This window comes from Cebus imitator, unplaced genomic scaffold (assembly GCF_001604975.1).
Source record: "Cebus imitator isolate Cc_AM_T3 unplaced genomic scaffold, Cebus_imitator-1.0 Scaffold172, whole genome shotgun sequence".
In the NCBI taxonomy this organism is placed as follows: domain Eukaryota; kingdom Metazoa; phylum Chordata; class Mammalia; order Primates; family Cebidae; genus Cebus; species Cebus imitator.
The window spans coordinates 1,910,617-1,921,982 of NW_016107487.1; the positions used below are offsets into that span (position 1 = coordinate 1,910,617).

The 11,366-nt window shown below is 43.0% G+C and overlaps 1 protein-coding gene across 1 annotated transcript in view; it reads left to right on the forward strand.

Annotated features, from left to right (window-relative positions):
- Nucleotides 1–2,101: 2,101 nt before the first annotated feature.
- The window catches only part of LRPPRC (leucine rich pentatricopeptide repeat containing), a 113,617-nt gene continuing 104,352 nt past the window's right edge, over nt 2,102–11,366 (forward strand). Inside the window, exon 1 of the mRNA XM_017544847.2 lies at nt 2,102–2,303. Coding sequence (XP_017400336.1) covers nt 2,155–2,303 — 149 coding nt within the window. The 5' untranslated portion in view covers nt 2,102–2,154. The remainder of the gene's footprint in view (nt 2,304–11,366) is intronic.

Genomic DNA, 11,366 nt, shown 5'->3' on the forward strand with positions numbered 1-11,366 from the left:
ATCTCATTCTAAATTAAAATCAGTCCTCACGGCCACCTGCAACACCCTGCTTGATAATATGGCCTACAGCTACCTCTCTGACCTCTAGGCCCCTCTCTATTCCCTGCTCCTTTCTCTCATCCACACAGACTTCCTCTTTGGAGTCCTCTGAATGGGCCACACCTGTTATTGTCTCAGGGTTTTGGTGTTTGCTGTTCTCTAAGCCTGGAGCACTCTGTTTCTTTTTCTCCTTCCAGAAAATTCTCCTGGCTTCCTCCTTTCCTTCCTTCAGATTTCAATTTAATTTTTTCTTTTTTCTTTTTTTTTTTTTTTTTTGAGATGGAATCTCACTGTTGCCCAGGCTGGAATGCAGTTTAATTTTTTCCCTATTTAAAATATCAACTCTCTGGGTGTGGTGGCTCATCCCTGTAATCCCAGCACTTTGAGAGTCAGAGGTAGGCAGATCACTTGAGCCCACTAGTCGGAAACTAGCCTGGGCAACATGGTAAAACCTCATCTCCACTAAAAATAAAAACAATTAGCCAGGAGCGGTGGCTTGGGTCTGTAGTCCCGCTACTCAGGAGGCTGAGGTGGGAGGATTGCTTGAGCCTGGGGGTCGAGGCTTCAATGAGCAGAGATTGTGCCCTGCACTCCAGCCTGGGCAACAGAGAGATACCCTGTCTCAAAACAAACTCCCTACATGACACTCTCAATCCTTTATCCTGATGTATTTTACGTCACAGTTCTTTTTTGTCTTCCTAAATTAAACTTTAAAGAGCTTAATTAGAATCTAGGATTTGTTTGTTTTGTTCTCTGCTGTATATCCAGGATTTCAAATAGTGCGTGGCACTGGATATGTGTTTAACAAATACATGTTAAATAGGGAATAACTTATATACTTGTATATAATAACTTATATAAGCATAATTTATATATGCTCAGTAATATAACCCAGAGTCAATCATTTCACCTTGTTTTTTGAGGGGGCTTGGAGGGGGTGTCTTCATTCCCTCATCTCTAAAAGGGGAGGAGCTAGGTCATCTCAAAATACACATTATAAGCACATATTTAATGCGAACTACTGTGTGTCTGGCACTGGGTAGGTGTATGACCTACAATAAGAGAACCTGTATGATAAGGAGTTCGTGGTCCAGTGGGATAAACAGTCACAGGGAAATGACCGCGGGAGGGCTTCCAGAGGAAATACTCGCGCGTTCGCCTGGTGATGATTAGGGGACAGGCAGGTAGAGAGGGAGTGGGAAGCTGTTCTCGGCTTCCCACGTGTGCACAGGGAGCCGATCTAGTCCGTAAGCCCTGTGAAAGCAGCGACGTGTTTAACTTGCCTGTTTTCTCCCCAGATTTGACTGCAGACTCTTAATTACATTGTTCTTTTACGTCTTATACGTATGTGGGCATTTACCTAAGAGAGAGGCGCAGCAGGGGTGGAGGGATGGCGAAGAGAGTGACTTCATGTCTAGCTTGAAAACTATAGGACTTTTGGTAGATTCATTTATTTATTAAAGCGAGGCCCTGCGTATGCGCTTAGGGTGGGGACCCGCACATTCCTTTACGCTGTTCCCAGGCCCCAGTAATCCAAATCCTATCATGTTGAATCTGGGAGGGAAACGGCAAGGAGCAAAGGTCCTCCACGGTTCCTCTGGCCCGCGTTTCTGAGAGCGAAGACCCGTTCCTATCCGAGATCGCGTTAGCGCTGAACGTCAGCTGCAACATCTGCAATCGGGGGCGGGGAAATAGTCCCACACCCTGGGAACGCCATAGTCGGCTCTTCTCGAGCGTTCTGGTTTCTCGGTGTTTGTACTAGTTGGCCTCCCGTGAGCCTCTGCGCCAATCTGGGAGGAGTTGACCTCTTTCGACTCTACCAACAGAGGAGTACAGGGGTGAGGCGAATGAACACGATGACCAGATCGGAGATGGAAGGCGGAAGAGAAAGGCTTAGATAATGAAACAAGCAACATCGTTCATGTGACTACTATATGGGCTCCCGTCTTCTCCGAGAAGTGCAGTTTTTCATCTTCCAACCTAAAATGATCCCTAGCTCCCCCCACATCTGGCGCATCCGGCGGTTGGTCTCTGCCGCGCCGGGCGACCTCGCTGTCACATGCTCCTCCTGTCCTTCTGGCGGAACGTGCTTCCCACTGTGGGGACGATAGAGCCATGGCAGCCTTGCTGAGACCCGCGCGCTGGCTGCTGCGTGCCGGGGCGGCCCCGCGCCTCACGCTCTCCCTGCGCCTCCTTGCCGGCGGACCGGGCAGGCCCCACGTCGGCTCCTATCTGCCAGCCGCTCGCGCCAAGCCCGTGGCCGGGTGAGTGCACTGGTCCTTCCTCCAGCCAGGCTGCGGCGCAGGGGTCCCCTGGGGTCATGGGCGCTGGCAGGGACCGGGTCCTGCCTGTGCTCACGACCCTCCTCGCCGCCCCAGGACCGAGCCTCCCCGGGATTCGCACCACACTCCCCATCAGGTGTTTTCTGGTGACAGGGTTAAGCGCCTTCAGAAGGTCATGGCTGCTGGCATGGCTTGCTTCCGGCGTGAATTCTGCCCTCGCCACTTCAGCCTGGGTCTTAACTGTCCTCGGGTACCCACGGCCGACGAAAATGAGGGGGAGTTTGAGGACTGCTTTGGGGAGTCGTCTGGTGGTCATCTCCTTACCCTTGGCCTGCTTTAGTGGTGTCCTAGGTGGGGTCACTGTTGGTGATCATTAACCACCTAGCATTTAGGTATTGATAGACTTACTTTCTTGCGAGGGAGGGGGCGGCGGTGAGTAGGTTAGGAGTTTGGGTGAGCTATGGATGGCTTAAAGCTGGACGTTTGGTTATGATCAGTTTGGGCCTTTGCCTGCGTTTTCTTTGATGGAGTTATCCTTCAGTATTTATTAAGGTGTTGGACTAGTTGGGAACTGTCACAGTAGGATTTGTGTCTTTATTTGCTTTGAGACGGAATCTCGCTCTGTTGCCCAGGCTGGAGTGCAATGGCGCGATGTTGGCTCACTGCAACCTCTGCCTCCTGGGTTCAAGCGATTCTCCTGCCTCAGCCTCCCAAGTAGCTGCGCACCACCATGCTGGCTAATTTTTGTACTTTTAATAGAGACTGGGTTTCACCATGTTGGCCATGCTGGTCTCACACTCCTGACCTCAAGTCATCCTCCTGCCTCAGCCTCCCAAAGTGCTGCAATTACAGATGTGAGCCACCGTGCCCATCCTGTAAGTGTCTTTGAATGAGTGAATGAGCACGTGCAGGGCACTGTTGGAATCTGGGGATGCAAAGGCAAGTTAAACTCTCAGTGGGTGTAAGATGTGCGAATACATGTTCTCATGGTTTGAGGTTTATCAGATAGGTTTGGTATAGACTTCTGTAGTGGAGGGGATAAGAAAAGTTGATGAAAGTGTTGATTTGGTTATTATTATATTCTGACCACCACAGAAGAGGAGATAGGTGCTGAGGTTTTAGCACTGGAGAAAAGATGATTTTGGAAGACTGATGCTTAGACATTAATGTACTTTGAGAGCAGCATAAGGACTGAGAGCCAGGGACCTGGGGTAGGCAGGGCCTGGACTGCAGCCTACTTCAGATTTATCTGCATTTTATCCTCAATTTATCATCATTATGCCATTAAACAAGCTACTTAACATCTCCAGGCCTCAGTTTCCTTAGCTATAAGATGGGAGTAGTAATAGTGTTAGGAATATTGCAGAATTATCTGTATTAAGCACTTAGTAGGGCCTGATGGGTAGTAAATGTTTTGTTGGTTACTGCAGTAGTCATAACAACTCGGGTTATGTGGACCTTCATGGACCAGCCTGAACACCTAATCTCACCATAAAATTACGTGGAGAAAATGATTTATGAATTCTTAATAATGTAGTTAGAATCTTTAGAATGTAGCCTACTTGTAATTTGGAGCCTGCCTATGTTTTCTTACTAGGCTTGAACAGTTAACTTTCAGAAGTCATCTCTCTGTGCACAGACCTACATACATCTCTTGGCTTTCAGAGTTTCTTTTGAGAAAGTTGTGCCCATTACTCTTCTTTTTCTAGTCCTTAGTATTCCTGTGAGGCCAGGGGAAGGTCCACATTCTCTTTTATCTTCACTGTTGGATTTGAGGAGAACTGAATAAAGCGAGAACACAGTAGAAAGGGTATATTGGTCTAGGTGTTCATCAGACCTAGGTTCTGTTTACTTGCTGCATAATCTCAGACATTTTACTAACCTGCCTGTTTCTCAGTTTCATTATCTGTAAAGGCATTTCCCACTTATCTTTGTAAAGTTGGTTTCTTGTCATTCAGATCTCAAATGTCTCCTCAGGGAAGCTTTACCTCAACACTCAGTCCAAAACATGCCTTTTGTATTGTAGATTTATTTGTGGCACACCTCACTTGTCTATATCATTACTTATTTCTCTGTTTTTTTTTGTTTTTTTTTTTTTTTTTTTTTTTTCCTTCGTAGAAAGTAAGCTATATGAGAGCAGGACTTTGTCTTGTTCACCACTGTGTTCTCAGGTGATAGCAGGCAATAAAGAAGTAATTTTTTCCTCTTTCTCCTGGACTTGAACACTCTGTATAGTCTCCTACCCCACAGCCTGTAAGCATGCCCAGACCTTGCCCACCTGAAACGTAGAACCTTTCCTGAAATTCTGTTTACTCTAGAAGCTTCTCAGCCTCTCTTCTCTGTCCATACTTCTCAGTCTCTTTGATTTTCTCACTTTTCATTCACTTTCCTACTACTGCAGTTACACAGTTATCTTATTTATTGATTTTTTAATTGTACTTTTGAAATATTATTTCAAAATAATAATATTGAAATAATTTTGAAATAATATTTCAAAAGTGCCTTGAGGAACGTTGCAAAAATTATTCCTCAAAGTGCCTCGAGGAACAGTTGCAAAACCTGGGGAGGAACAATAAACTAAAAATCGCCCTTAATTCTATCAACCAGAGAGCCATTCATTGATAGCTATCCTTCTAATGATTAATGTATGTGTAAGACGTATGTTTTTTAAGTTTTTCAAAGGAACTCTTAATTACCAAATCCACTTTTTAAGCCTTGACTTCTGGCATGTTACTCTGTCTGCCATTTTCCTTGTCATGAGACCCTTTTCTTGGTATCGAGGACACCATTTTTCTAGATTCTCTTCTCTTTAGGATTTGTCTCATTGGCTTCGTTCCTCTTTCTTGTTTGCCTGTTAAATGCTGATGTTCTTGGTAGTTTTGTGGTCCTTCTGTGTTTTCTCAATATTTTCATTCTCTTTTGTGACCTTTTCTGTTTTTTAGGGCATTACTTGCCTATCTGATGATGTTTCTTCCAGATATGGACCGTCTACTGCTTAAGCTATAGGTACTTCAAAGCCAACACATCTCAAATTGGACTCTTGTCTTCTCACATCTGTTCCTCTTGTGTTCCCTCCCTGTTTTTGTGAATGTTGCTGTTTCTACCTGCCTTCCAGAAAGATCCTGGGGTATCTACATGTTTGCTTTCCTATTCATCTCTTACTCCCTTCACCTCCCATTTATTGATTGCACAAACAATTGAGCTCTGTTAGATGTGCTTTATTTGGAATGCACCCCTTTTCCTCCAACCTCATCATCATTCCCTAGTCTCCCTGGCAATTCGTCATTTTCCTACTTACACTTCAGCATTGTGGTGGCTCCCGTTGGGTCCAGAATGAGATCTAGACTCTTTAGCACAGGTGCTTTATGAGCTGGAGTTGCCTCTGGAGCCTCACCTCTTGTGAGTTCCCTACCATGGCATCCTGTATTCTAGCCATACCCGACTACTTTGAAGTGCTCTACAGCAGGGCGACTCAAACTCTAGTGAGCATGATTGCCTGGGGCTCTCATTAAAATGCAGATTCTGATTTTGTAGGTCTAGTGCTTGTCCATGGATCTGCAAGGCTTTGATGGGCCATGTTGTATATTTATTTACTTGCCTTTGAGTGTGATGTTGACTCGGGATGCTCTCCCCTTCCCTCTAGTCAGGAGTCCCCCATCTCTGTTGAACCTTACTTGACTGCTTCTCCCATTTGACTGCTTTCTTGTGCCTCCTCTTAGACCTTGTATCACAAAAGCACCCATTAACACTATTAACAAGTGTACTCACCATCTCTCTGGAGCTCTCTCTAAGTTCCTTGAAGGCAGATACTGTGTCTTACTCTTTTTGCTTTCCCTAGTGTTTAACTTTGTGGCATATAGCAGATGTCAAATCCTTGTTGAGTTAATCAATGAAAATCTTAGACATTGAAGAAGGAATATGGTAAACTGCAGGTGATTGAAGGGATACTTAAGCCATTCACGCCGTGTAGTGTGTCTACACGAATTCACCCTGAGCTTGATTTCCAGCAGGGTCCTATCAGAGGACAAATGAGTATTAGTGAAATTATTAGACATTGGTAATCTGTTTTCAAAATTGTGGCACCAAGAAGTATACACTTTTCCTTTGTATTCTGTAGTTTTGCTCTTCATTTTCCCATTTCAGTACTTTATTTTTTTCAAATAGTTGCTTTCTTAAAAACCAGCTCGGGATTCCATGTTTGGATCCGCTTCCACATACTGTCTCTCTCTTGTGTAGAAGTTCTCTCTTCTCCTTTTTTTTCTCTTTCTCTACCTAAATAAATTCACTTTCTGCAAAAAACAAACAAACAAAACCAACCAGCTCTTACTGTATTCTCTGTGAGGAGATAAATACTCTTGCTTTCTCACATGTATTTTCCTTGCATTTCTTGATCAGGGCTTCTAATATTCTTTGTGGGATAGTTTTTAGCATAATACTTGTGTACTTCAGAGGACAGATAAGCTTTGAACTAAATCTGTTTGGAAGTAGAGCTAGACTAATGATTGGCCTAATGGTGAAAATCACATGTTGTTCTTCGATGGGATAGTGTGATTTTTTTTATTTCTAAAGTTGGAAGAAAACTTTTAGAAAACTCTCACTTTAGAAAAATCTTCTTCAAATGTTAAGAATCTGATGGGTCCAGCCAGGCACTGTGGCTCATGCCTGTAATCCCAGTACTTTGGGAAGCTGAGGCGGGTGGATCACTTGAGGTCAGGAGTTTGAGACCAGCCTAGCCAACATGGTGAAACCCTGTCTCTACTTAAAAGAAAAAAAAAGTATATATATGTGTGTGTGTGTGTGTGTGTGTGTGTAAATTAGCCAGGCATGGTGGCACATGTCTGTAATCCCAGCTACTTGGAAGGCTGAGGCAGAAGAATCGCTCGAACCTGGGAGGCGGAGGTTGCAGTGAGCCAGAGGTTGCAGTGAGCCGAGATTACATCATTGCACTCCAGCCTGGACTATGGAGCAAGACTCCATCTCAATTAAAAAAACAAAAGAGCTGGATGGGTCCTTTGGAGTTGTGAAATCTGTAAGATTCAGCTTCTTCTCTGCAGTGTATAGAGTATAGATTTATGAATCACAAGGCTAGACAGGCACATGTACAGCTATTAGACATGTGCTGTCTGTAAAAGAATGTAATATTGTGGTATTTCAAAGAGAAGAGCAGTCACATTTGTTTTGTGGCAGGGGACATTTGAGTTTTAGAGAACACATGGTAATGGGTGTTCATAATGTTCCAAAAATAGAGAAGAGCGTGAAGAGACTTGGGGCCATTTATCCTGTGTGGCTGTGTGGAGTGTGGTGGAAGTTGATACTGCGAAGGCCAATTGATTTCTTGAAGCTACCAAGATTGGTTAGAAGGTCGGTTAGTTGGCGACTGGAAGCCAATGGAGGATTTTAGGTACAGATTTTGACAAAGTTTAGGTAGATTATAGGAGAAATGGAATGTGGGGATGGAACAACATTGGTATTGCAAATTAGGGGTAATAGGGCTTCAACGAGGTAGTGCAGAACTGAAGAAAAGATTATTTTCCTGAAAGAAAGAGAACAGAAAATTGGTGTTAGCAGAATTAAGAAGAGCAGATTTGGAGATGAGGGTAAACAATGGTACCTTTAGAATAAGTAGCTCTTTTTATTATTTTCAAAGTGTGTTTGTAAACATACGTCATGCAAACGTTTCAACTTCCATGGTCTATTACAAATTAGGAAACAGGCTTAGAAGGATAGTTTATTCAGGACCTCAAGTTGGGATTCAACTCCAGATACTATGATTCCCATTTCTGAAATGTTTGACATATGTTGTAACATATGTTACAAGTGTTTTACATATTACATATTTGATCTTGTCATTTTCCTGTTTACAGTTAAGCACTATGGTAGTTTCCACTGGGTGCAGAATGAGGTCCAGACGGTTGTGTTTTAGATGGTGGAGGGATTACTTATGGACAGAAACATTTTTTAAAAGGCAGTACATGATATATTATACACTTGGGATTTAAAGATTTGCACAGGTAAGTAAACACGTAAGATCTCAGAATGTATCTGGAAGGGATCTTCATAGATTCTGAAGAGTGCCTTTCTCCATGTCATGTCATAGGTCCCAATCTGGTTAACTGACTCTGCATCACTTCATACTATAGATGAGACAAAGGAGACATCCCTTTTGACTGGAGTAGCCTGAGATATAGGGAAAATCTGGATAGGTGGAAAGAAATGGGTTGGTATTTCAGGCCAGGAGCCTGTTACCAAGTTTAGAAGGGTGGCTAGAAGTTTTTTCAGTCTAAAATTCTGTGATTTACCATGAAGCATAAAACTAGGGCAGCTGAATTTGCCAAAACCTTTTGGAGAATTGAGTTCTTAAAGGGAGAAAGTTCATTGCGACTTAGCTTTATAAAAGATTTTTTTAAGGCCAGGCCCAGTAATCTCAGCACTTTGAGCGTCTCAGGCAGGAGGATCACTTGAAACTAGGAGTTTGAGACCATCCCTGGCAACATAGTGAGACCCCTAGCTCTACCAAAAAAAAAAAAAAGAAAGAAAGAAATTAGCCAGTCGTGGTGGTATCCACTTTAGTCCTAGCTACTTGAGAGCTTAGGCTGAGGTGGGAGGATTGCTTGAGCCCAGGAGTTCAAAGCTGCAGTGAGCGGTGATTGTACCACTGCACACCAGCCCAGATGACAGAATGAGACTGATCCCTGTCTCAAAAAGAAAAAAAGGAAAGATATATAGATATTTTAAAAACTCCGAGGCATTTATTGAGCACATTCTATAATAAGACAGCCATTATTTATTTAGCAGTGCTTTGTTAGAAGTCTTACATATATATGTTTTTTCAGTTGAAATTGATGCTTAGAAAGACCAAGTGCCTTCCCAGAGTCACATAGCTAGCTATTAAGTATCACAGCTTAGAATTGAATAGGCCTTTTAAAACAAGTCCTATGCTTTTTGCTAATATGGTTAAAAGAGAAGGAAAAGTGGCAGTAAATACTTAGTTAATATTTGTTAAGCTTACTTTGGCAAATCCTTTATGTACACTTTCTCAGTGTTGCCCAAACTTTGGGCATTTGTGTACTGCCTTCAGATTTTTTGTCAAATTTGAGTACTTCCTGAACTATTATTTATATTTAATATCTTTCTTTACATTGGTTTTAGATTTAAACTGACGTTTTTATAACTTAATTTTGTCTTAAGCAAAAAATGTTAGGAAAATAAAAAGCTCGATATGATTTTTTTTTTTTTTGAGACGGAGTTTCGCTCTTGTTACCCAGGCTGGAGTGCAATGGCGTGATCTCGGCTCACCGCAACCTCCACCTCCTGGGTTCAGGCAATTCTCCTGCCTCAGCCTCCTGAGTAGCTGGGATTACAGGCACGCACCACCATGCCCAGCTAATTTTTTGTATTTTTAGTAGAGACAGGGTTTCACCACGTTGACCAGGATGGTCTCGATCTCTTGACCTCGTGATCCACCCGCCTCGGCCTCCCAAAGTGCTGGGATTACAGGCTTGAGCCACCGCGCCCGGCCCGATATGATATTTTTATTAAAATAAAATATAACTACTGAGATGGAAAATGTTTGTCTAAATGCTGTCTAAAATCAGCTTGCCTGGCCAAGTGCAATATTTTGGGAAATACCACATTATCTCACATAATCTTTGGAATATTTTTGTGAAGTAAATACTGTTATCCGCCAGATTTCAAAATTTCAGCCTTAGAGAGAGTTGCCGCATCCTGTATATGGCAGAGCCTGAACCCTGGCCAGTGTGTAGGACTTAAGCCCATTCCATTCCCACGCCCCCCACCCCCGTCCCTCTCTCCCAGGCCCCCAGGTTTTTGTTTTTGTTTTTAAGACAGTCTCGCTCTGTTAGCAGGGCTGGAGTGCAGAGGCACAGTCTTGGCTCGTGGCAGCCTCCGCCTCCTGGGTTCAAACGATTCTCCTGCCTTGGCCTCCCAAGTAGCTGGGACTATAGGTGTGTACCACAACGTCCAGCTAATTTTTTTGTGTTTTTAGTAGAGATGGGGTTTCGCTTTGATGGCCAGGCTGGTCTGGAGCTCCTGACCTCAAGTGATTCACCCGCCTTGGCCTCCCAAAGTTCTGGGATATCTGCTGTGCCATGGAGCCTTCCGTTTGAGTCTCTGAGATTGCACTTACCAAGTGTTTACTATAAAACTGATAACATAGTCAGGTAGGAGATATACAGAGGGTTAAGTAAACCTCTTTAAGGTACTTTCATGTGAATTTTTTTTCATTACATGGAAACGAGAATTAACAAATTGCACTAGTGTGACTTGTTGCCTAGAATTTGTGGTTAAATCTGGTGGAAGCCTTGGCGATACGTATTTCTTTTCCACCTCCATTGCCCAGTCGGGTCTAAGCTTCAGTACAACTTACCTGGACTATGCACTAGCTTCCTAAATGGCATCTGTATTTTAATTCTCACTGCTTCACACAGCAGCTAGATTGATGTTTTTCAAAAGAGAAATAGATCCATGCCATAACTCCTGCTTGAACTCAGGATGTAGAGGTTGTGGTGAGCCAAGATCATGCCACTGCACTCCAGCCTAGGAGACAGAGACTGTCTCAAAAAGAAAAAAAAAAGAAACAAGGGACCATGATAAAAGACTAATAGCAGGGTTCTACTTCAGATATGTTCAAGGGGTGAACATAACACATTCCTATCAAAACCTTCAATAGGGTTCTGTACTTGTAATAAAATCTATACGTGGAATAAAATCTCTACTCCTTACCTTCAAAATCCTTCATGATCTAGCCCAGCCATTCTTGTTTAACCTCATCCTTGATGCCACCTGTTGCCCATTTACTTGGCCCGTTGACTGTTTTACCTCCACTTTGAATACTCCTCCCCTTTTATCTGTGTGGCTGTTCCTTTTCATCCTTAGCCAAAAGAATTTAGTGTCACCTTCCTCGAGCATATCTGAAGTAGAACCCTGCTGTTAATCTTTTATCATGGTCCCTTGTTTCTTTTTTTTTTTTTTTTTTTTTTTTTTTTTTTTTTTTTTTTTTTTTTTTTTTTTTTTTTTTTTTTTTTT